This window comes from Ochlerotatus camptorhynchus, unplaced genomic scaffold (genome assembly GCF_037179485.1).
Source record: "Ochlerotatus camptorhynchus isolate MF236.1 unplaced genomic scaffold, CSIRO-AGI_Acam_v1.1 ptg000639l, whole genome shotgun sequence".
NCBI classification, from domain to species: domain Eukaryota; kingdom Metazoa; phylum Arthropoda; class Insecta; order Diptera; family Culicidae; genus Ochlerotatus; species Ochlerotatus camptorhynchus.
This window is the reverse complement of record NW_027041118.1, coordinates 4,188,779-4,213,383: the sequence shown is the minus strand read 5'-3', so window position 1 is coordinate 4,213,383 and position 24,605 is coordinate 4,188,779. Positions and strand designations below refer to the sequence as shown.

Below are 24,605 nucleotides of genomic sequence, written 5' to 3'. Positions count from 1 at the left end.
TGTTAATATGACTACATTGTAATTACGGCAACTCGATGCTTAAAAAGGGAAACGTCTGCCTAGTGGCAAATGTTTTTGCTTACTGGGTTCAATCCCAAGCTCCTTTGCGTTATATGATTGTTAGGGCATCAATTCAGCTTATCGTTTACCAAAATGAACCCTGCTGCAAACCCTACCTTCTTACCCAATATCCCAGTGATTCCTCTTGGAAGTGCAGAAGTTTTCTCGGCTTCCATCAAAGCTAGTGTCACGTCAACACATTCCTACCAATTCCTTTCTTGAACTGCGTTCAGGTGCGGCTGGTGCTGGTATTTTCTAATTTGAGATCACCAATTTTTTAAACATTGAGGATGATTGCTAGTCCCAAGCATCGTCTATTGGTTCTCTGTGTAATTACAGCTGGTCTGGCAATAACAGAGTAGCAACCGTGGGCGGTCAATCATGCTCATGCTCATTAAGAAGGATCAGATCTTACCATAGGTGGATGAAATCAGGTTTCAATATCACATAATTTTCAAACAAAGATATTTTATATAAGTTCAAACCTTGGCAGCCAATGCGCTATCTCTCACAAAATGGGTTTCGAATCCAATTGCATTAACACTAAATTTTACTAGTCAAAAATAGTCCGGGTGGGACTATTATTTAATTAGCCTATCGGTGATCACAGACCAGATACAACTCACACAACAAAACAGAGCGTGTACTCAATCACATCGGATTAACTTTCCGTGAACTTCAACAGAACTCTGACTCCAGACGACGTACTCTTGTAGCATCATTTTGATTAAATCTCTTCCGATTAATTTGGTTTTCAATTCAGTCAAAACCATATCGGGTAAATGACGGCTTCCTCAATATCTTTGCGTGTTATCATCAGGGGGTCAATGAAGTCCACGTGCATCACGTTTCAGGGCATCAATTGGCCAAAACTGAGTGTTCAAAGACTTATAATTACAATGCGGCAATAAATAAATCATAGAGGCCACAAATTGATTCTTAACGCAAATGATAACTTGGCTCTGTAAGTTTATTTGATTGAGTCTGTACAATAATTAACGAAAAAGAAAAATTGATTTTTAAACTGAAATCATTTATATTTTTTCTATAAAAAATTTCAAAATGTAGGCAGGTAACTTTCAACGAATCATGTAGAAATATTTCTGAAACGTCATCATCTGCTATCAATCATTCAGAACGATTGCATGCTATTTCGCATCTCGTGCATTTACTTAATAGCATTCATACAAGAGATTGTATAGAGGTTTCCTTTGATCTATGCACAGTGGGATATTTATCACTTGGGAGACTCATACTTAAATAAACATTATGAAAGGTATAAATATTGCCATTGCTATAACAAGAAATCTGTAAATACGCCGCTGGATGATGCTTTCCTTTCCATACCGAATTCATAAGAAACAATCATGCAAAGCTGAGGGATTCTGTTCGTTGCTCGGTGACGATATGAAATGAATTCGAAGAAAATAAAATAATAAAAAAAAAATCCTAGCAAAATAAAAGAAAAGATGAAAAGAGCTTTGAGCCACATTTCCGGGACGATGCCGAGCAAAAGTGCAGTAGGTTGGCACAGAAAACGAGTAGCAAAATCTTATCATAAATACTGAAGCAGTGCAGAAGAAATGTAAATGCACAGAAGGAAAACCCAAGGAAGGGAAATTGCACTTTATTCCACAACCCCAGCGCTCCACTCCTGGCACGGTACCGACGAACGGCTTCGACCGGATACTGGACTGCTTTATGGTAGTTTTATGCTTGGCGGAATTGAATAAATATTTGTTGCGCCAACGAACCGACCAACCAACACGGACTTGAAAACAGCAGTGCTGCTCCGGAAAGGAAAAGGCACTCTTCTCCGCCGGGATGCATAGACAATAATCCTGTTCCGTGGAAGTTTATGACAGAAAAATGCAGATCCGGCGGGACGGTTCTGAGGAATTGAATTGTGCCGTGTTGTGCTAAGTTGCTTATTTCCCATGTGATTTGAAGGATGGAATTTGATTTGTACGGTCACAAACAGAGGAATGGAACTCCAAGGCGAGGGATTACAATTTGAAAGAAGGATTGGGTTTCCAACCCAAACTGTATGGCCTTTGAACCGGGTGTGGAAATTCTTCCCATGGGTGGCTCTCTTTCGACAGGTGCAACTCTAATGAGAGGGCATATACTCGAACCGAGAAGATGAAAATGGATCCTTGCCGGATATATCGAGGGTAGTCAAGTTGAAAATAATCGATAACCCTGTTTGGAGAGTACCCTTTGCTCTGTTTTGACTGGCTGTTTCTATCTTATTTCGTGTATTCTACACATCCAGGCAGACGTACACGACTAATGAAACCAACTCAGAAAGAAAGTCACTTTTACTCAGATGAAAGGGATATTTCTAAAAAGCGCTGAGTAACTTGCGCCTTTGTAAAATTCTCTTTCATCTGAATAGAAGTAAGTCTCTCCCTCTCTGCGTTATTCTCATCGGCCGTACAGGTGAAGGTTGCAGACAGTAGTGTACGTGTGTATGTGTGTGGGTCAGTCCGGCCAGGGCCGGAAAACTAATTTGATGAAATAGGAAAATAAATTTCTACATTTTATTCATGATGGTCAAAGTGGTTTCCTTGATCCTATTGAGATGACAAGTAGAAAATTTTCCCTTCTAGCCTGCCGCTGTCTAAGAAAATGAAACGTTGTTGTGTGCCTTAAGAATCCTCATCGCCTGCATGCAGCAAACAAAGACAATCTCGATTCGAATCCTTAGCCCGGTCAGTAGGTAAAACCAGGTCGTACTTAATGAATAATTTATCTCTATCTTATACCCGATTTAGGCTCCCATAAATCTAAATTCATGCCCCCGAGGGCCTTTGCTACCGGATAGGTTTTGTATCATCATCGTCGTCATCAGTCTGTGTTCACAAACGCACACACATCTAGGCACAAACACCTGTCTGGTAATGTATATTCACATTTTCCGGTGCCCAGGATGATGAGAAGATAAATTGGATTCTACACGTAATAACATCAGATGTTTTGTGGCTTTGCTTGTTCTCGCACGTGAATGGAGGACCAACCGACCAATCTGACCCGGGCTTTGGACGACATTGTTCCGGAATTGCTAACAATGCAGTGGTGCAAGGCTCCAGCTTAGAATGCTGTTTTCTTTGTGACGTTTTTGGTGAGGCAAATTCAGAATGAATTAGTTTGGGTTTCATGGAAGTTCAGTAATACTTATCTGTGCAGTCTGGTACAGCCAATTCAAAACGTCAGCATGTAAGGACATGGCTCACGGATCTGAACTGTCCGGTAAACGACCTGACAATGTGTACACTCAAAAATAATATTGAGCATGGCTACTAGAGTGATGCAAAATTTGAAGTTTTCGCTCCACAATACTTAAACTATTCCAAATCTGATCCTGACTAACCTCTCAAAATTTGAACCCATTTGGTGAGAAACTGAGATGGCACAAACCATTTGAAGTTTGTATGGGAATTACTATGGTAAAACCAAGATTTTTGTTCATGTCTATGTAATAATTCACCATATCGGTCTGCTTCAAAAACTTTCAATTGTACTTGTAGGAAACTTTTCCAGCTACAACTTTGCTCAAGACCACTTTTTGATTAAATGCAAGGATCGAAAGTTATCAATGGTTCAATGCACTGATGTCTTTTGATCATGCTCAATCAACTGCTCAGCAGGCAACATTGGTGTTTTTGGGGCGTTTAATAGGACACAAAAAACATGGCTACTATGTCACACTGCAAAATACAGTGTTGCCTACAGAGCAGCTGCTTGATCATGTCATAAGTTTACCAATCTATTAAATAATTAATAACTTTTTCCTGTCTCGTTTTAGATTGAAATGATCTTCAGCAAAGTTGTAGCTGAGAAAATTTTCTATAATAATGGCTATCGAACTGTTTCGCAGCTCAATATGGAAAAAGACTAGAAGGCAATGTACAAAAAATTGAGATTTCCCATAGTAATTTACATGTAAACTTCAAATGGCTTGTGCGAAGTCTGTTTCTAACCGAATGAGTTGTAACTTTTGGAGGCTAATCAGGACCCGATTTGAAACCATTTAAGCACTGTGGAGCGAAAAAGTCAAATTTTGCATCAGTCTAATGGCTACATTAAAGGGTAATCTTTTTCTGCAATGCACACATCGCTTAGTATAAAAAGTAAACAACTATGGATTAATCATACTCGAAGAAAACTCATCAATAATATAATCAGTTTGCCACGTGTCCTTGTCCTCATTGCGGCTAAACGAACTACCGCAGAGTAAGGACGCTGGAACCCCATCCAGCTCGTCCCAGGAGGTTGATAAGCCCTCCACAAACCCTCGTTGTGCAAAGGCAGGAGTGACACCGGGCTCTTGGAGTGCTTAGCACACGCAGCTGGTAAGCGGTCACATCTGTCCTGTTTGGCCCTGGACAGTTGGCTGGCTATCACGTCTGCTCTAGAACTCAGGCGAACAACTAACAGCGAACAACAAGAGGATGGCCCTGCACAGCTGCTCACTGTGCAGTAGCGAGTGTCACGCCTGAAACAACACTAGTGATGCGCCATAGCGCAACCGGCCCCCTCCCATGACGTAATGCTTTCGGGCGATTCCGGGGAGGGCAAGGGCCTAGAGCACAGAGTAAGGTTTAGTGGGTCGGGAGTGCTACTTCTCCCATCCCCACACCCTGATTTATCTTCTCAGGTGTCTGGGAGCAGATTTCCCCCTGAACAAAAAAAAGAGTGAAGCCAAGTCTACCTGTCAACGGCGCCGGTGGTGTAGTGGTAAACGTGAATACCTCTCACCCCAGCAGACCTGGGTTCAATCCCAGTCGGCACCGCCGGGATGTTTTGAGCCATAACATCTCGGATCACGCCTTCCTTCGGATGGGAAGTAAAGCCGTTGGTCCCCGGTTCATGAGTTGATGGGTCGATAGGTAGGGTCCAGGTGTGGGAGCTGCCTTCCTGGCACGTCGGTAGCATTGGTGATCAGCACGGAAAACAAGATCGACGGAAAAAACAAAACAAAGGAAACAAAAAAAAGTCTACCTGTCAAACCGGCTACCTATCGTGCAAAGTAAACAAACATTACGATGATGTTATGAAGGTCTACGAAAGGTATTGCAATAAAATATAAAATATAATCGAAGAAATGATCAGGGGCTATTCATAAACCACGTAGACAGTGTAGGGGGGGGAGGGGATTGGCTATAATCCACGGCCTATTCAAATTTAATTTTTTTTTGTATGGACAATTGTGTACGCAGGGGGGGGGGGGGTCAAGAATCCAAAAAAACTGTCTACGTAGTTAATGAACAGCCCCTCAGAGCGGCGCTGGTGGTGTAGTGGTAAGCGTGATTGCCTCTCACCCCAACAGGCTGGGTTCAATCCAAGTCGGCGCCGCCGGGATTTTCTGCGGCATAGCATCTCTGATCACGCCTTCCTTTGGGGGAAGTAAAGCCGTTGGTCCCCGGTCCATGAGTTGTTGCGTCGAAAGGTAGGGTTTAGGTGTGGGAACTACCTCCCTGGCTTCGGTAGCATTGGTGCTCAGCACGGAAAACAAGATCGACGGAAAACAAATCAAAGAAAAAAATTAAACTTTCAGTTCTTGGCTAGTTTATCACTTCGTCCTGAAATAAATGAACTATCCTATAGATCTTAGCTTCACGACTCTTTTGGAACTCCCGCGAACTTTTCGAAATTTCTGTGTAGTTAAGGATTTTTTTTCATAAGTTCTTTTAACTTCCCTGATTTTCTATAAACCATTATTAGATTTTGGATCTACTTGAATGCTCTCGCTATTTTGAATTATGCATTCATAATTTTCTTTTTTTTTTTCAAAACAAAACTTGATCAACCTGAAGTCTTAAAATAAATCCACAGGACTTGAATGAAATCTTCGATTAGCTAGAGGTCTTTAAATACTTCCTGCTTGATGCCATCTAAGAAGAGTATCTGAGAGTTGTCATTTGCGTTAATGAAGAGTTGAGACCTTTAGAATAATATTTGATCAACCTGAAGTCTTTAATCTACAGGACTTCTTTGAAATCTTCGACCAGTTGGAAATACTTCTAATACTTCCTGACCTATCAGTCATTTTGGAAGACGATCTCAGAGACGCTATTTGAATGTTTAAGCATCTTTAGAGCTTCATATTGATCACTCTGAAGTCTTTAATAAAAAATAGAAGGACTTCATTGAAATGTTTGATAAGCTGGAGATCTTTTATCTGAGGGACACAATTTATTTATTTTTTGAACAGTTGGATGATCTTCAGAATAATACTTGATCAACATGAAGTCTTTAAATAGAACTTAACAGACATTTTTCATCATATGGAGATCTTTTGAATACTTCCTCATCAACCATCCATAGTTTTTTTTATTTTTTTTTTATTGGGTATCAAGCTGGAGCTGCGTGACAGCTTAGTTGTCAAGACTTGACCCATTTGAATAAATTTTGCTTCTATCTTTGACAGTACAGCAGAAGGACTAGCCCATGTTGGCCGCTTGAACACTGGATTCCGTGTGTATTGTTTCAAGATAGTTATATAAAAAATGCTGTGACGTGTGCGCGTAGATACATCCGCTTAGTAAACCCGTTTCGAACGAAATATCTGAATTATGTAAGTTACGAAAACCGCGCGAATTCCGAAAGCCGTGCGAGACAACCGAAGCGAGAAAAAAGGGTTATTATCATTTAAAGAGTGCCACCAAAATAAATGTGATAGCCTATGTTGGCAAGTTGATTAATTTTGATATCCTCCCTAAATATTCTACTTATTGTACTGTTGAGCTTTGTTTCAATTTAGTTATTTTACCGCACGTATCAATCATTTCAAGATTTCGCGACCGTACCGAACAAATTCTATACTACAGAAGCTCAAAAGCGTTTGACAAGCTCTACCGAATTGCGTATCACTTCTGCATAAGCTCCGTAGACGTAGGCGCGTTGAATCCGACAGTCGGCAAAGGTTTAACCTGTACCAACACCGCTTAAGGAACGACCTCGAGTCAGTAAAACCGTTTAGAGCTAAACATCTAAATTACGTAAGATACGAAAATCACGCAAATTGGGAACGCCATGCAAAACAACCGTAGAGAAAAAAAAAACAGATTATTATCACTTAAAAAATGCCACCAAAATAAATGTGATAGCTTATGTTGGCAAGTTGATTAATTTTGGTTTCCTCCCTAAATATTCTACTTATTTTACTGTTGAGCGTTGTTTCAAATTAGTTATCGCACGTATCAATCATTTCAAGATTTCGCGACCGTACCGAACAAATTCTATACTACAGAAGCTCAAAAAAACTTTTGGTGAGCTCTACTGCATTGTGAATCACTTCTACGTAAGCTCCGTAGACGTAGGCGCGTTGATTCCGACAGCCGCGAAAAGTTAAACATGCATCAATACCACATAAGGATAGATCAATTTTACGTAGGGTTTAGTTCATAGATTCACATTGACTGCTGTTTACAAATGTAAGTACTTGAAGACTAAGAAATAAGTTAACTCATAAGAGAGCTATAAGAGATTTCGCGTATTGAGAGAATAATATAGTAATCGAGTACAACAAACTCAGGGGAATACAATACCTCCAAAAGTTTAAAAGTTATTAATTGTCAAATACCTCTACTTTTACTTATTTCCCAAACTATTCCTTTCCTTGTTGATCTGCTTAATGCCATTGGTCTGCTTGCGTTTTCTTATTAAAATTCCAGACTAAATAGAAGATTTATTCTACAACTTTAAAAGTTTGTTGACTCCCTAAGCGGACCCCCCGCATCCCAATGCTTTTGTTAATCTACTTAATGTCATTAGACTTTCTGAAGCTTCTTATTTAAGTTCATTTGATGATCATGATATCTCATTAGTCTAACTTAAAAAAAAATTAAAAGCTCTACTTCACCTAATCAATTATAAACCATGCTTTATTAAGTACCTTCACTAGTGCTTGTAATCTAAAATTAAACGTGTTTCAAGTTCTTTTGATTTAGGCCTACACCTATTTATTATATCTTAATTCGACCCAGGTGACACTTTCATGTGACTAAAATGCTTCATTTTGAAGTTAGTTTCCTAGCTGATTTTTAAATTATATAGAGTATATGCTCCAACTATGCTCACACGCTTCCACTATGTCGCACCACAAAATTACGTATGGGTATGTCACAATAGAAGCATCACAACCATAGTTCAAACACTTATCCCAAATCAAAATGAAGCACATATAAGATTAGTTACAATACCATGTACAAAAATGATGTTCAACAATGTTTCCTGAGTAATACTTCAATGAAAACAAAAATGAAAGCTTGCCACGCAAATAGAAGGAGCAGCGTTGGGCACATAAATTCATATAAGCACATAAATACGCATAAATCTATCTGCGTAAAAATAAATAAAATAAGAGTGATTTGCGGCAAAACCCACCAGTATCGCACCCAACGTCAGTGATTATACGTAAGCGTCCTACGACGCGGCTCTCAATCAAAGGAGTAACAAGTGTGATACTATCACTGCTAGACTAGATCTTTGGTACTCGCATGCAGTGGTTTATCAGAGAGGGGAAGCTTAGTAATCCCCATTGCCTGCCCATGGCACCATTCTATTGCGGCATGAGCCATCCACGCCGGCCATAAACTTACCGTATCCAACACTCCACTATAAAGCATGAAATTAAGCCAGCCCACCAACAGCAAGGTGCAAAAACTAGCCAAGGGGAGGGACTTCCTCATCAACCATTCATATTGGAGGAATATCAGAGATACAGCATTTGAATTATGTAGATCTTCAAAGGATTATATTGTCAACCTTAAGTATTGACAAATATTTAAATGATTTCATTGATGTTTTATCAAAACTCCGTGAGTTTCTAGAGTTTCTCGAAGTTTCCCGAACGTATACTTAGTTCTATGAATTTTAAAAAAGCTTAATTAACCCCTAGCGTCCTAAAGCTTCTCTAAAATTGTGGGAAATTCCACGACCTTCTGGAAGCTCCGTCAACTTCTGTGAAATACCTTGAATTTCTTCGGTTCAGTAGATCATACAAAATTCTCCAATCTTCTAGAAAGTTCACTAAATTTCAATCAAGTTTTCTTTAGTTGAAGATGCTAATTTCAAATAACAGACTGTAGTGGTAGTTTTTATACGATAGATGGAGTAGATGAAGGCATAGAGTTGATAGTTCCGTTAGAGTACGGCAGTGTGAAAATCTATCTTCTATATATATAAAAATGAATTTCTGTCTGTCTGTCTGTCTGACCCTTATAGACTCGGAAACTACTGAACCGATTGGCGTGAAAATTTGTATACAGGGGTTTTTGGGGCCGTGGAAGGTTCTTATGATGGTTTGAGACCCCTCCCCCTTTTGTAAGGGGGGGGCTCCCATACAAATGAAACAGAAATTTCTGCATAACTCGAGAACTAATCAAGCAAATGGAACCAAATTAGGCATGTGGGGGCGAGTGTAGGGGTATAAGGAGATAATCATAGGGAGTAGCCCCTTAGATAATAGGGGGAGGGGGGCTACGTACAATATAGCATGCTTTTTATTTTAAATCGGCGCATAAACTCAAGCTAATATTGAATCCCGAGCAAGACCGGGCACACTCAGCTAGTTGCATATAGATATTAGAATAGCACGCTAGGACAACTTTTAAGGAAGGTACAAATCGGTTTTTTCATCTCTCTTTACCAAACCCCCTCTTTTGAGAGGGATGGTTAGGGGTGCTGTCCATCTGAACGAAGAAATAACAAAATTATATAAATTGGGAAGATCAATCAACTCCAATACTGATGTTCCGTTAATTTCCAGAATATTGTGAGAGCACTTAAGAAATTCCGAAATCTTCGAAGTGCACCTGTCCATATTATCCGCGTAACAAACACTATTGATCGCTAATCTTGGATGTGGTAGAATTATCGAGCACTATACTGATGTAGTTTTAAATGTGTTTTGTGATGTGAACTGTTACTTTTTTGAGCACCTGCTTTTGTGATTGTTGCATGTTCAAACTCTGGAAGAATTGATGGCCAAACGTGATCAAACCCAAGACCAAACGATAGTTGCCATCGATGCTGATCTAGTGATAGAAATATGCGTTTCCGCACTTCCTATAATGTGTCCACTGTTCAAATGACACTTCTAATATTTGTTTCTCTTCCGACTTTGCTCATAATTTTCATTCGGATAATGACGTATTGTAACAATTCATGCACGTTCGAAGATGGCAAAAGTCTGTTCTAGATTGTAAATCGCAAAGAAGTTGTTCCGTATAAATATTGCGATCACACAATATTCGATCTTTTTCAAGCTGTTCTACATTAGATTTACATTATCGTGAATCGTACATACACAAGCATTATGGGATCCTGATTTGCTAAGAAGTTCACATTTTTTGGCCATAAGGCTGCAAATGAGAATGATTCTTTGAGCTACTTTGTTAGTAGAAGTTTTTGTATTTCCTGGCGTACACCACCCGTCACTACAGACACATAATCTCTTTGGTCCGGCATAACTCCGCTTATATCGTCATCTTCGTAGAATTTCACAACTGCATCTACTAGCTCTGCTCTCAGTCCATGTTCTGCTTTGGAACGAGGGGAACATAATATTCCATTTTCGGCGACCAAATCATTCACCTGGGAGGAAATAAAATGAGAATTACTTTTAATTTTCCCTTAATGGTGTTTACAAATTTGTATAAATCTTACCTGTGCTACAGTTTATCTGTTGACACTGAATTCATCCATGATTCTTTATACAGACCAAGATATGGGTAATACGGATAATAATTGTATCTTTTCATCTCGAGTGCATTCCGGATTCACGTATTTTTCCTTCAGTTGGCTCATCACTTCATCGTAATCCTTAGCCTTGGCGTTGAAGATTCCTTGGACATCATCTTCCGAAAGGTCGAATATGTGTCGCTTAACCCCATCCATGATTTCTTTGGTTTTCTATTGAGGATAACACGCACTTCTCAGCCTCTTTGTCGTAATCGGTTATACATGGATACCCATGATGCCTTGGCTGAATGTCTCAATATTATGGGACAAACTGATTCTATTGGCAACAGATTCTGCTGAAGTCGACGAAGCCAGAGACGAAGCCGATGGGATGATATTCACAATAGATTCACTCTCGATGTCTACGGGTGCTATTGAGCGTATACCACTGGTAGAAGGTTGTTCCACATCTTGCTGCATTCCGCCATTCGAAGGCGTTTTGTTTGATGGCAAACGATAAACATGTAGGCGGCATCTACTACACATTTTCAAAGAATTATCCAGAGGTAGGGGAAATGTAGGTAATGTCGGCCTACATGTCCCTAATTTGGGCCCATCGCTAAAAGTCTGCTATTTATCAATTTTATCTAGATGAACGCGTTATTGGGACGTTACTAATTGATATTTTTGGTTGCTATTGAAAATTTAGTTGATTGCTGAATTTATGAATGGGCCCAAATTAGGGACACTTAGGCCGACATTACCTGCATTTCCCCTATTTTACAACCAAAAGATTTTAATTTGTCTATAACTCCATCTGACAAGTTTCTTGTTTCTGAACAACAACACTTCTTGAAACAGGTAGAGGTTTACAACACTTGAAATTGTTTTTTTTTTTATATAATTACTTTATTTGTACAGGCTCAATCGAATAAACTTTACAGAGCCGAGTTATCCTTTGCGTTATACATTATTACTGTCTTAAATTTAAAGTTAAAGGAACTGGACCGAGTACTCGCGGTTATCTCGAGGTTAGTGGAGATTTACAATTTTTTGGATGGGAAAAGGGAAGAAGGAGGTTTGAAATGTGGTTTACGATACAACTATTCAATTAATCCTAAAGCATGAAATTATTTCTATTCACCTTGAAAACAAACATTGAAAAAAAGAAAAAAACCCACATTTACAAAATACAAACTAGAACTTGAAATTGTTATCCATGGTCAAAAAATAATTAGCTTTTTAATTTGAAACGCTAAAAGAGATTAACTGAATGGAACAGGTGAAGGACTTCCCAATATATATGTAGCAGAATAATTACAATGTTTACATTATACCTATCTCTATTAGGTACAATTGATTATAGCGAACTTTTTAAAATGTGAGTGTAAGAAGCCTCCTCGGAGTGCCTTTTTAAGTAGTTATTGAGTAGTTGTGATACCTGCCTTTCATCATACATAGACGTTGGACTTTAGTTTTGGTGAGATTGAACTAGGAGATCTCTATGGCATGAGCTCCTTAGGCACAATATGGTAAACTTCAGAGAAGTAAATAGAGAATTTATCTCAAATACAGGTTTAATGTGAAATTAGTCTACCTGTTTATATTTTTTGCCTCTGTTATGACATACACAATTCTACACAGGTATGCAACTAATAGAGGACTGAAAAAAGGCACGTTAAGGGGGTTGTTGATTATTTGGGTGTATTGAAAAGTATTTACTTATAACCCAAGTAACAATTCAAGCTGAACAGGTTGGTTGGTTGATTTAAGGTGTACAAAGCTGATTAAAAGCAGGCTGAATATATAGTTGATGAGTAGTGGATGAAGCTAATTGTACCCCCATAATTCCATCTCAATAAGTTAGCTGATCTAAAGATTGAACAAGCATTATTTTAGCTTAGCACTACTCCACAAATCAGCAATGCACTACAAATATTTTGATAGCCTGATGTTTTAGGCGTAGTCAGTTTCCGGCATTTTAGTTTTTCTAAATTCACTGCCTATATTTCTAATCCCAAGCAGCGGCAGTAGTAAAGACAAGGTTGAGGAGCTTTTTAGGAATTTCTCCAGGTAGAAGTGGGTTGCGACGACGTCGGAAGTATTAACATTTGTATTTCTGTGTTTTGACTGCTATATTGCACTGAATTTCCAGACAGCATTTCAAAAATCTAACTCAATTATGACACTAAAATAGCTTCCGATGGTCACCGAGATAAATAGCATTGTGTTAACTACACTTGAAAATGAGAGGAATATTTTACTGTCACCAGCTGTTGTTAACAATTCTGCATTGCTGAATAATTCTCTTCCGGTTGTTGTTATTCAACTTAAATTTGACGTGTTTCAAGATAATGATAATACTTTTTGCCACACATATGCTTAAGTGGTCCAGTAGGTATGATTGATGCCTGTGAATCAGCGACTACCGGTTCGAATCCCAAAATGCAAAGTTTATTTTTAAACTAACAATATCAATATAAATATGAAAATCCAATTAGTCAACACCTTCTTGCAGTCCCATAAAAATATAAAAGATATGAAGTCCATTTTTTTTTTAACTAAAAGGCTGAATAATGGTTGGAAAAAACTGTTATTCAATGCCTTAACAAGCTTATAATGTATACAACTGTTAAGCTTTTGACTGATTAAAATCACCAGATTTAGATGTTTAAAAGCTGAACAAAGGTTAACGTTGTCTATGTACAACAATTATTCAAACTAAGGCTGAATTAAAGTCGATTGAACAACACTTGTTAAGCATGAAATTGTTACCTGGGAAACTTGTTTTCTTCTGTATGTCTTCAAGACACACTTTAAATCTCCGCGTACATCGTACGGGTTAGACAAAAGGTGTGCGTATGACTTTGTACTGTCGCATTAAAGGTCCTTCGCTCATTTTCAACTTCTATTCAATTTTCATACTGCCGTACTCTAACGGAACTATCTACCTACCCTCTCCTAAAGACCATTTCCTAGCTAATAAGTTATCATACTAAGGCTTCATGTTAGATGGCATTTTCAACCAACTCTGGTATAAAATGTTGAAAATTATTTTTACTTTTACTATTAATTTGCATTAACTTGAGAACAGCTAGACTTAGGAAAAAGTTATTGTAAAAAAATTATTGAAAATTATGCGCAAAACTCAGATAAATTATTGTTTTACTAAAAATAAAGCAGTTTCATCAACTATAAAAATAACAATTATTTAAAAAATATAGATTTATTTTTAAAGCAAGATACCAGCCTACACTTTTCTCCAAGTTTTAGAACATTTCTTCAGTTTTCTAGATAGCAAAATTTATTATGATAGAAGGGGGGGTTGAGATAATCAACGTTTTGCATGTTTTTAAATATTAATTAACGAAGTTTTTTTTCGTATGTTTTTCCCTTAAACATAATTCAACTACCTACAACTTCTTTAAAGATGCCATCTTGATCAGATCAATAATTTTCGAGAAATGATTTTTTGAAAAAAATATATTCATTTTTTTTTAATACGCTTTTTCCAAAAGTTACTGTGAAGAAAAAAAAATCACATTCAAAAGAAAAATGCAAACATTGGTAGCAGCAAACAAATGAGTAATGTTTCAGTCAACTCGGAAACACTCATGTCCAGGCATGGAAAATCATTTGAATTCATTTCGTGCATTCATTTACATACATTTGCACCTTACTTTTTTCATTAACAGAATTTCGCAAAATGATTTATGGAGCTTTTGTAGGTTTTGTTATTACCTACAACTTTTGTTAACAACCGTTTCTCTTATGCATGACGAACCAGAGCGAACAGAAGGCACTACTGTTTTTCAGTGAATGTATTTTACATTCACTGAAAAACAGTAACAAGTTCTGCCCGCTCTAATTCGTGATGCATAACACTCAACACCACTTGGCACTGATGAAGTCTGCAAGTAGTAGACGAAATACGCGTATCTGTCAAAAGATCAGCAATTATAACGGAATTTAAAGGAAATAAACCAACACACTCAAAGCACTTTATAAAGAGATTCCGTTAAGAGGTTCGACAAATTTAAAGGATTGAGTAACTGTTTCTCATTAGGTGGGTAAAAAGTTTCCCCCTTGATTAGTTATGTACCTTTTCATCAAAATGGGTGAAATTTCACTCATTAATGGGCACTTTAAAGTTACCGTGTAGGTCATATGTGTCCATTACCGTGTGCATGTCAATCATATTAGGTAGCACCTGAGAGATAAAGTATTACCGGTGATATGCCCTCGCAGCATCGTCCAGTAGGTACAAAAGAAAAAAAAATTAACGTCGAGTTTCTCTATTTTTGAAGTGTAATACAACTTTATGAAGCTAAACTTGAAGGGTTGCAATCAATCTGTTTGAAACATCTAGTTGGAAAACATAAATAATATTATCCTTGCCTACAGACACTTGTGCTGCCCCCTAGCCATCAAACTGTGGAAAGCGTATTTCGCCCGGTATCATAACTTTTTTTGTGAAGAGACTATAACTATGAGAATTATTACATACGACCTCCTTTGTAAAACTTTTCACGTCAAAAAATCCCTTCCCCTTCGAGTATGTACCTAATTTTTCCTCCCAGGAGTGCGTACTTTAGTCATCCTAGAGCACGTGGAGGAGGAAAAACGAACTCTCACTATATGGTCGTAAGACTCATTTTTCCTCACATTACGTACACATTAAACGGATCCCTTCACAACCGACGGTAGACTTTGCGACCATCCCGGGAATGGCAAAAAAAAAATCCGTCAGAACCATTACTCTCGTTTTTCCTGCTTCATCGCCATCATCATCATCAGGCCAAATTTACGCCTATCATTATTCATAAAAATGCGCCCATCGACGACGGCAGCAGACCAGACAGGGCCAAGACACCTTTATGGACCTAGAGTAGAGGCCAACACTGCCCGCAGAGGAAGTCAGTTGGTAATGGCCATTAGCACAAAGGCACCACACCGACATGAAACCCCTTTATCATCGTCATCAAAGTCAACGGCATGCGGTGTGGGTGGTTTTTTTTTTGGTTTTGGGTTCCGAAGGAATGCCCCCGTGGACATTGATGTTGGTGGGCCTCTGCCTACGGTGCCAAAAGTGGGACATCGCTTGAATACTAAGTAAGTCAAACTCGTCTCGGACCAGTAGACCTGACCAGTAATGGTAGGTACTCTTCATGCTCACCTAATTTTCCCTTTCAAGTGCTACTGGTCGACTGAAATTTAATTACATTGTAAAGAAATTAATTAATGTGGATAATTTCATAGTACTGTATGAATGCCATTCTTGGAAAAGAACATTCCATAACCTAAACTCCTGCAGAGGCACCAGCATCAGCATTACAACCAACCGAACACGTTTTCTCTGCATTAAAGCCATAAACTATCACAACTATTATTATGGGAGAAACAAAAGACCCACAATCAGAAGGATTTTTGCTTGGAGCCCGGTTCTCCGGGAGCACAGCTTCCGAGTCTTGTTTCAGCCAGTTCCTTTCGCATCCTCACTACCACACGGGAAGTGGGCCAGGAGTCTCTTGTATTCATTGAACCAACTTTCTCCCGCAAGCAAACACACTCAGCTTACAGTTGAGTTTTTCACTGCGCGGGAATTTTCTGGCCGTTCTTATGCTTCGCAGTTGATGGAAAATTCCCATGGCATGCATTACAACGCTTATAAGATTGGAATTGAAAAGTTTATTTGGTTTATTTGATGACAGCTTCATATTTTTCAAAAAGGTTTTTGGGAATTATGAAAACATTAGATGGTATAATGGTATTTGACATATAACACCTGTCAGTTTCACATTCAGCTAGTAACAATCAGTGATTTTATGATTGATGAATATTCACTGATCGTATTGTTACATTGACGATTGGCTTTTATGAATTTAAAGCTGGTATGACTTTTCAGCGTTGTGAATGCGAGTGCGTGATTATTATCTCAAGCGTGAATTTTGTTTGCCGCATTCTCACGCAAGTTTATTCTCGGAAGGAGGCTCAATGACTGAGATTTTAGAATGATTTTCTGAGCACTGCTGGTGCTGTCTAGTGGCTTATTATTTCCAAAAAAAAATCCATGTGTTCCACACAATTTTGGAAAGAGACAAGGAGTGTTCAACTCTGCACTTCGATGGGATAACAGGACTTTGTGGGGATGTCCATAATATTTTGAAAGATTTATAAGTACTGCTCTTAGCTCTTGACTCGTGAATCGCCCACGTTTGTCATCTATGAGGAGCTGAGTGGATTGGGTGGAAACTTCTCTAGTTCTATACAGACCAACTCAAGTAACCAACATGCTCACTAATCGCCCTTTTTGCAAAAAGTTCGGAAGCCCTTTATTTACCTTATATCGCAAAAAGGACAATTATCGGGTAGTTAGCGGCCTTGGTGGTTACTTGGGTACAGGCGCCGGATAAAGCGCTTCCGCTGAAGTCAGTGGTGGACGAGAATCCTATTTCCGAAGCATGACAGATCTTCAGAGGGAGATGTTTGATAGTTTTCATTGGTGGTGGGAAGGTACCACAACTTAATCAGATCGAAGTTTGATAGGCTTGAAAGGTAGGCGATACGATAGGCTTGGATTATATCTTTGGGGAGATGCACTTCTGAATCGATCATATGATTTAAAACTGGTTCGATAATATTGCTCCTGGCGTGGGATTGAACTATCGCCTGTTCGAGTTATGGGTTTACTTTAGTCGGGGAGGGATTTCTTTCATCATTGATCGGATTAATCCTTTGTTTCTGAGCACCTGCAAGGCATCAATAATTCAAAAAGACAGCGAACCAGAATATCTCACAGAATATTGTGGACGGGTTGAATTTGCATGATGGTTTCCAGTTCCTCTTCTACCTGCAGACCCGCTAACGCTCTAATGAGAATCAAGGTGAATGCTTGCCATGATCCATCAGAGAAATTGAGATTGTAAAGACAATAATAAAAGTCAAAATTTTCGGGTTGCCAAACTCATGGAATATTGAAATTATGATAGGCATACTCTGATTGTCCTTGTCGTCACAACGCTTGGCACAGCTTTCGGCACAACTCAATCACTCGGTACAAATTAATGTGTGCAGAGTTGAATGCCCCTTGGTTTCGGTACAGTGTGCAGAGTTAATTACCCCCTGCATGAAACTTTCACCTGTTTATTGTAAACTATGGCCGTCACTAAAATCGCAGTAACCTGCTTCTAAAAGAAATAAATAATATCAGTCTGACGTAGTGAACACCCACTAAAATCCCCCGCAATGAATGAACACAATCAAGATCCCGATCAAGTTCATGGGCAATCAACAGTGCCAGCCGTTGGCGCACCCACATTTGATGCCCAACTTCTGCATCGATATCTCTCGCACGATGACATTGAGGAATTGTATAACCTTTTTTTCTCCAGGCGGGATCAGATACTTCCTCATGAGCTACGCGAGGAACTGTACCGTCTCACCGGAGTGCAGCTCAATGATGCACAGTTTGAAACGCTATTTATGAGAATGAACACCAACCTGGATGAGTACTGCCAATGGGATGAACTGCTAAGCTACTTGATTCTGGGACTACAGAACGATGACCCAATGGCGACGATGGTGGTGCAGGAGTCATTGGATCTACCCATATCGTGCGACACGGAACGGAAACTTCCGGGGCAAACCTATCCAGTGACGAAAATCGAATATAGTCCATTGTTTACCTATGTAGGGTTGGGTGAGTTGTTTCGTAAAAAGATGTTTCGATTATGTGCCCTCCAACCGTAGGACGAACATGTCAACTGGGACAAAGGGTTCTGGATCACTTCAAGCCGCGAAGGTGAGATCAATTTTTGGGATCGTGATTGGAAGCACACCAAAATTGGGAACGCCTGCAGCGGTATGCTCCGAAATTGTTCTATGTTTTACAAGTTTTTCAACCATGGAAATTTTCACAGTCGATCTCAAGCGCACCATAACAAGGATCCTGGATACAGCAGTCCTTCCGGACCAGCACTACTTTTGCGTCACATGTTTGGAGTGTGAACTTCGCTTCTACGATATTTTTGCAACTGGGTTCACCCTGAAAATGATTGTCAATCGAATTCCCAATGCAATCAACAAGTTGCACTATCATTTTTCCCCCACTACTGGAAGCATAATGGTGCTCGGTGACTACGTCGGATTTGTCCGGGTGCTGCAGTTCAAAGATAAGTTCGATCCGGCTACCGACGTTATAAGAATGACGTTCCTGGAACTGATCGAAGGATCATGTCGACAAATGACGTGTACAGACTATGGTCGGCTACTTCCGGACATTGTACGGCAAGTGCAGTTTGTGGAATCGACCAATAGCATCGTGGTATGCTCGGAAAATGATCCTTTAGACGACAGCACGTTGCAAACATCATTGGTGATTCAAGATGCTGAAAAACTGGACAGGAAGACGGAGTTCGTGGCTCAAAAGGGTGTATTGTGTTTTGCGTTCAATCATGAGAAAGACTTTCTGGCGACCGGTGGTCCGGATGGAAAACTAAGGTTATGGGATTGTCAGCACCCAGGCGAACCAACGGCGACTTTGGCGGGGCACAGAGCCAGAGTAGTTTTCCTCTTTCTACAGGATGGATCTGACAAGCTGTACAGTATGGATTGCCTAAAGATCGTGATAGTTTGGGACGTACGGAATAAAGCTTTGATTCAGAAGTACAGTGCTTTCTCGACAAACTTGCACAGGACTCTTCAGGCTTGCGCTTACTACAACGACCGGGATCGTGAGCTGTTGGTGGGTGCTAATAAAGTATTGGCTGTTAGCTGTTGTCCGAAGATTAAGGTTGAGGTTACCGATGGAAAAAGTCATACTCTACCGATTTCTGTTTTGTTGTACAACCCACTGTTTAAGATGGTTGTGAGTTGTGGCTTGGATAGTTTCATTATAGTTTGGGACTATACCAACAATCGAAGGTTAACAGTAATTGCCGACGCTCATACAGAAGAAATCCATGGTATAGTAGAGAAGGTCCAGATTACAGCTGCCTGTTTCGATCCGAAGCTTCAGCTGCTGATTACTGGTGATCGCATTGGCATTTTGAAGATATGGCATTTTAACAGCGGTTCACTGATGAGTTCCATGAGTATCGAAAAGAATTGTGAAGTAACGGCTATATTTTGGGAACCTAGAGGTATCCTGGCCATGGGATGGAACCACGTGATAGTCGAGTTTCCAGTAGGATCATCCGAAATGGAATTCCTCTGTGGTAATCCGTGGAAGAAACTTCACTTTGGTGATATTATATGTGCAGCGATAAATCACACAAAGTCCAAAACGATAGCCACCTGCAGCTACTCGGGAGAGCTCATTTTTTGGAGGATTGACACTGGAGAAGCATACCGAAGGTACGATGCAGCCAGACCGAGGCAGAAGATCCCCATCGATTTGGAGAGGAAGCCTGTGGCAATACGTAGACGAACGAGGATGTCGATATTTCAACCTCAACGGCGGCTGACCAGGATCGTACTGCCCACGGCGGCGGAGCTGCTCCGACAGCTGACCATTTATAAATTACTGTTCCTGGAAGCACGACCACGGCATCCCGAATATGGCACTCTGATCGCATCGCTGGACACCGGGTCGGTGCAGGTTTATTCGCACGATCTGTACGGCGAGTACCTTGGGTCATTCAGTGCAGTGCACAAGGCTGGTGATCGGGTTATTGCCATGACGACTGATCCGGAAAATCGATTCCTGTTCACTGGGTCCCGCTTGGGTTACGTTAAAGTTTGGTTAATTGAGGACTATTGGTAAGGAAGTACAATGTCGGATGATCGAAAAATGCATACATTTTCCTTTTCAGCGTTCCAGAAGCTCGTCAACCCAAAGTGAATCGTCCTGCTTTGAGGATGAAGTTTCCGTTTCTACTGGATGACGTAGTGCCGGGTCGAGCCAAACGGTCGGTGGCCAATCAACCTAAGCCTTGGCTGCTGAATTCCTACCAAGCACATCGAGCTTGTGTGACCGACTTGGTTTACCTGGCTGATTCGGAGCTACTTCTATCGTGAGTGACTTCAATCTAAACTTAGTAGGGAATCTGTGAAAAAAACAATATTTGTGGATTGACTTTATCCGATTTGTATGAAATTTTGCGTTATTTGTTGTTATGAGAAAAGCTTCACATTTTTGCTAAAATTCGTCCATTTTGGATCACAACATATTTTAAAAATGGCGTCCATGAAATTTTCCGGAAAAATTCAGCATTTCTGATCAAAATGACGTCGAATCAAAGTTTTAGAGAACAACAATGTCTTTCTGAAAAATGAGCATGGTTTTTTGGTACTTTAAGTTTCAAAACGCAAGAAGTTGTACTAAAGACACGACCGTACAAATTTTTCATGTAAATTTAGGTCAATTTTGACATAAATTTGAGTCATAACAGACGCGAAATATAGCTCAATCAAACGTAAGTTTCGTCGAGCAACGAACTTTTCAGTCTTTTTTTCCTTGATTTGTTTTCCGTCGATTTAGTTTTTCGTACAGAGTACCAATGCTACCGACGTGCCAGGAAGGCAGTTCCCACACCTGGACCCTACCTATCGACTCATCAATTCATGAACCGGGGACCAACGGCTTTACTTCCCTTCGGAAGGAAGGTGTGATCAGATATGTTATGCCTCAGAACACTCCGACGGCGCTGACTGGGATTGAACCCAGGCCTGCTGGGGTGAGAGTTAATCACGCTTACCATTACACCACCGGCTACTAATTGTAAGAGATTGGTGAATGAATTATGAAATTTGTTTGCGAAACCACCGAGATCCAGCTGGTTGAACTTTTAGGACCGAGTGATTCATGAACCTGGTATTCAGCGATAGTATTTAGCTCCTTATAATTCCAGTGTTAATGCAGATTACGAAAATGCATTCCTTAATACCCTTAGAGAACCCAATTCTTGTGACCTACATTCTCTTCTTTGACTTTTGAAAAGCAAAACTTTCTAATTTCAGATCCAGCAGCGATCGATCGATTCGCATTTGGACCCTCGGTGGTCGCTACGTAGGACTGCTTGGAAGCCCTGTCAAATGGCCCACTCTTGAGCTGAACAGTCCCGTCCCCAGTGGGTACCGCTTCCGGATCCCACCGGAGCTAGAGCGGGAGGTGAGTTTCACCACCGCTCAAGTGTTGCGAGGTGGCGAACGGTGCGTTAACTTTAGCCGACTGGTGCAAGAAGAAAGCCAAAGCCAAATCCGTACTGGAACGGTGATCGAAACCTATGGAGAACCGTTGGATCCGCCTTACTGGAAACGGAAAACATTTCCCTTCGGACAACGAACCAACTACCATCCGGTTCCAAAGATGGACCCCGAAGACCGAGGTATGATCGCGTATGGGTATTTGAGACTTGCAGAGATGAAAACATTGAAGCTGCTCGATAGCAAGAAGATGCTGACTGAGGCGGAACAGGTGGACGTCTACGTGGACAGAATTGATTCGTATAGTTTTCAGGATAAAAGTGCTTGGGAAAACTAAATTGTTGTCTATTAAATGACTTCATGTCCAAATCAAGAACTAGTAAACAAATCTTATCGTTTATCGATCACATTAAATGCTATGGGTCAAACTCAAAATGTTGATCATCTCATCTTGTTTATAATTAAAAAGGCTAAAGGCCCAAACGCAATGACAGCGGAAGCGGCAGCGGAAGCGGCAGCGGAAAAGCCCGATCTGAGTAAGCGTACTTGTCGGATTGAAAACTAGTTAGAAGCAAATCGACATCGGTTAGGCTTCTTGATGTCATTTGTGACAACTGTCAAACTTTCCGTTTCCGTTCCGCTTCCGTCCACATTGCGTTTGGGCCTTAATGCTTTGACCAATCGTGGGAAAATTTATGCACGGACATGAAAATCACAGAACTAGGGTTACCATCCACACTGACTAAATCGAAAATCAGTCACATATGGATTTTCGTCAACAACGCTATTCACTATCAATTGGCATCAACTCTCATACTACGTGATAAATAGGGGAAATGGATGTAATGTCAGCCTAAATGCCCCTAATTTGGGCCCATACATAAATTCAGCAATCGACTAAATTTTCAAGAACGACCAAAATTATCCAGTAGTACCGTACATCTAGATAAAATTGATAAATAGCCGATTTTTGACCATGGGTCCAATCTTAGATCCGAAGGTCAACATTAGAGCCATTTCCCCTATTTATTTTTCCCCTGAAGTTTTGGTTTTCTTTTTCGCTCAAAATTCCTGTGTCGTGAGAATTTGTTCGATGTGCAGTGTACACTGATTTAGTATCGACGCACCCCTCGATCCACCCAGCGACAACATCGAACGCCTAAATCCAACACTGGATTCCGGTCACCATCCGTAGAAGAACGAGTAAGGCTCTGAACCATTTGGTGGATTATTTTAACTTTTGGTTAAAATTTGACAGATGAAAAGTTATCGATTAACCCTGCTATCCGAGCATGGTTATTTCTGACAGACAAGAAGTTAAATTTTGACAACCGTGGCTCGAAAACCGGTCGATCGACAGCACGGGGATTTTCGAACATAGAAAATAACTTTCGAAATGTCACTTTTAACCACGAGTTAAATTTAACTCGGCAAATGGTTCACAGCCTAAGCGAAAGAGAGTAGACCAGTGATGCAAAATATCATGACACTCGTCTTCGCATCAACCGACTATCGCTGACAGATCGTTTTGTCACGCAGTGAGAGTTAGAGCCATGGCAAACCAATGAGGTAAAGAGAGAGGTGAAGCAGATCGTGAAATATTGTTGTATTAGTAAACCAAAAAATCAACGTAAACGCAAGTAGTGACGTCACTAATTGCTTGCATCGTACACGGGTTTTACTCACACAACTTAACCGATTGCTTCACCTCTGTAATCCAGCTCAATGATGGCAAACAACAATCACCAGTAATGGTAGCTGCTCACAAGCAAAACGTTACACTCGCTGTTGGTGATCTAAAGCACAACGAAAACAGTGAAGACTTCTACAGTATGATCATGAGAAAAAGCGAAACGACAGAAGAAAATGAATACAATGCCTACGTATTCCAAGTTCGTCTCGGCACGCACGACTGTGTGAGTTACAAACAATGCTGGTAAAATTAAACGGAAGCTGTTGGGTTCACTCACATAAGCAAGCAAAGCAGCAACTGCTTCAAAACGAGTACAGATGAGTGTCGTGATTGTCGGGAATGACCGGATCGATGATAGATCACAACAAAAGACGACATTCACCAGTTGCTTTTTACTTCTTTCATCAACTTGATGGATGGTCATGGAGAGAGCTTCGACGAGCACATTGATAGGAATGTACAAAGCGTTACTACCATCAGCTGTTTGGCGATCGTGATTGTGATAGGTCGTAACTCTGGAGTAGACAAGTGCGTGCATAAGAAGAAACACAAAATAAAAAAAGCAAGTTGTTCTTTTTCGAAGAGAGAAGGTGGTATTTTTTCATGCAAATAATTTGTTTTTAATACAGTCCGTTAATTCCGAAAACATTTGGTCCTGCGAGAACCGGAATTTTGGATTATGGAGAAATTGATCAGCAAAAGAAGTGCTTTGATTGCTAGGGGGGGAGGAGAGCTTTCGGTAGTGAAAGACCTCCAATCTCCATCATCGGAATCCATCACGGAGCGAGGTTATGGATCGACTGGACCAGCTCAAGCAACTAGCGGATAGTTTCCGTGCTACTCAAGATGAAATCGAAGAACAATTGGAGAATCCGACGGTTATTGCTTCAGTGTTGGACGTGCGGGAGGAGTTTTTTGGAGCCTACTACAAGGTGAGAAATATTCTCGAGGATTTGGTCGAGGATGTCGAAACGACAGCGAGTCAACAAACGGTAGCCGATTCTACAGACTGGAAGGA

The 24,605-nt window shown here is 40.2% G+C and overlaps 1 protein-coding gene across 1 annotated transcript; it reads left to right on the top strand.

The window, feature by feature from the left end:
• Window positions 1–17,994: 17,994 nt before the first annotated feature.
• On the top strand, window positions 17,995–22,231 carry LOC135714312 (WD repeat-containing protein on Y chromosome-like). The gene is made up of 5 exons (XM_065237649.1): window positions 17,995–18,438; window positions 18,499–18,610; window positions 18,669–20,508; window positions 20,562–20,762; window positions 21,709–22,231. Exons 1-5 carry the CDS (start codon window positions 17,995–17,997, stop codon window positions 22,229–22,231), a joined length of 3,120 nt encoding a protein of 1,039 aa, XP_065093721.1.
• The last annotated feature ends 2,374 nt before the right edge of the window (window positions 22,232–24,605 follow it).

Bases quoted from the DNA above. Each gene is read 5' to 3' on its own strand.
- LOC135714312 (XM_065237649.1), top strand. From the start codon at position 17,995: ATGAATGAACACAATCAAGATCCCGATCAAGTTCATGGGCAATCAACA. The intron at 18,439-18,498 runs GTAGGGTTGGGT...CTCCAACCGTAG, and splicing joins ATAGTCCATTGTTTACCTAT to GACGAACATGTCAACTGGGA. The intron at 20,509-20,561 runs GTAAGGAAGTAC...TTTCCTTTTCAG, and splicing joins TGGTTAATTGAGGACTATTG to CGTTCCAGAAGCTCGTCAAC.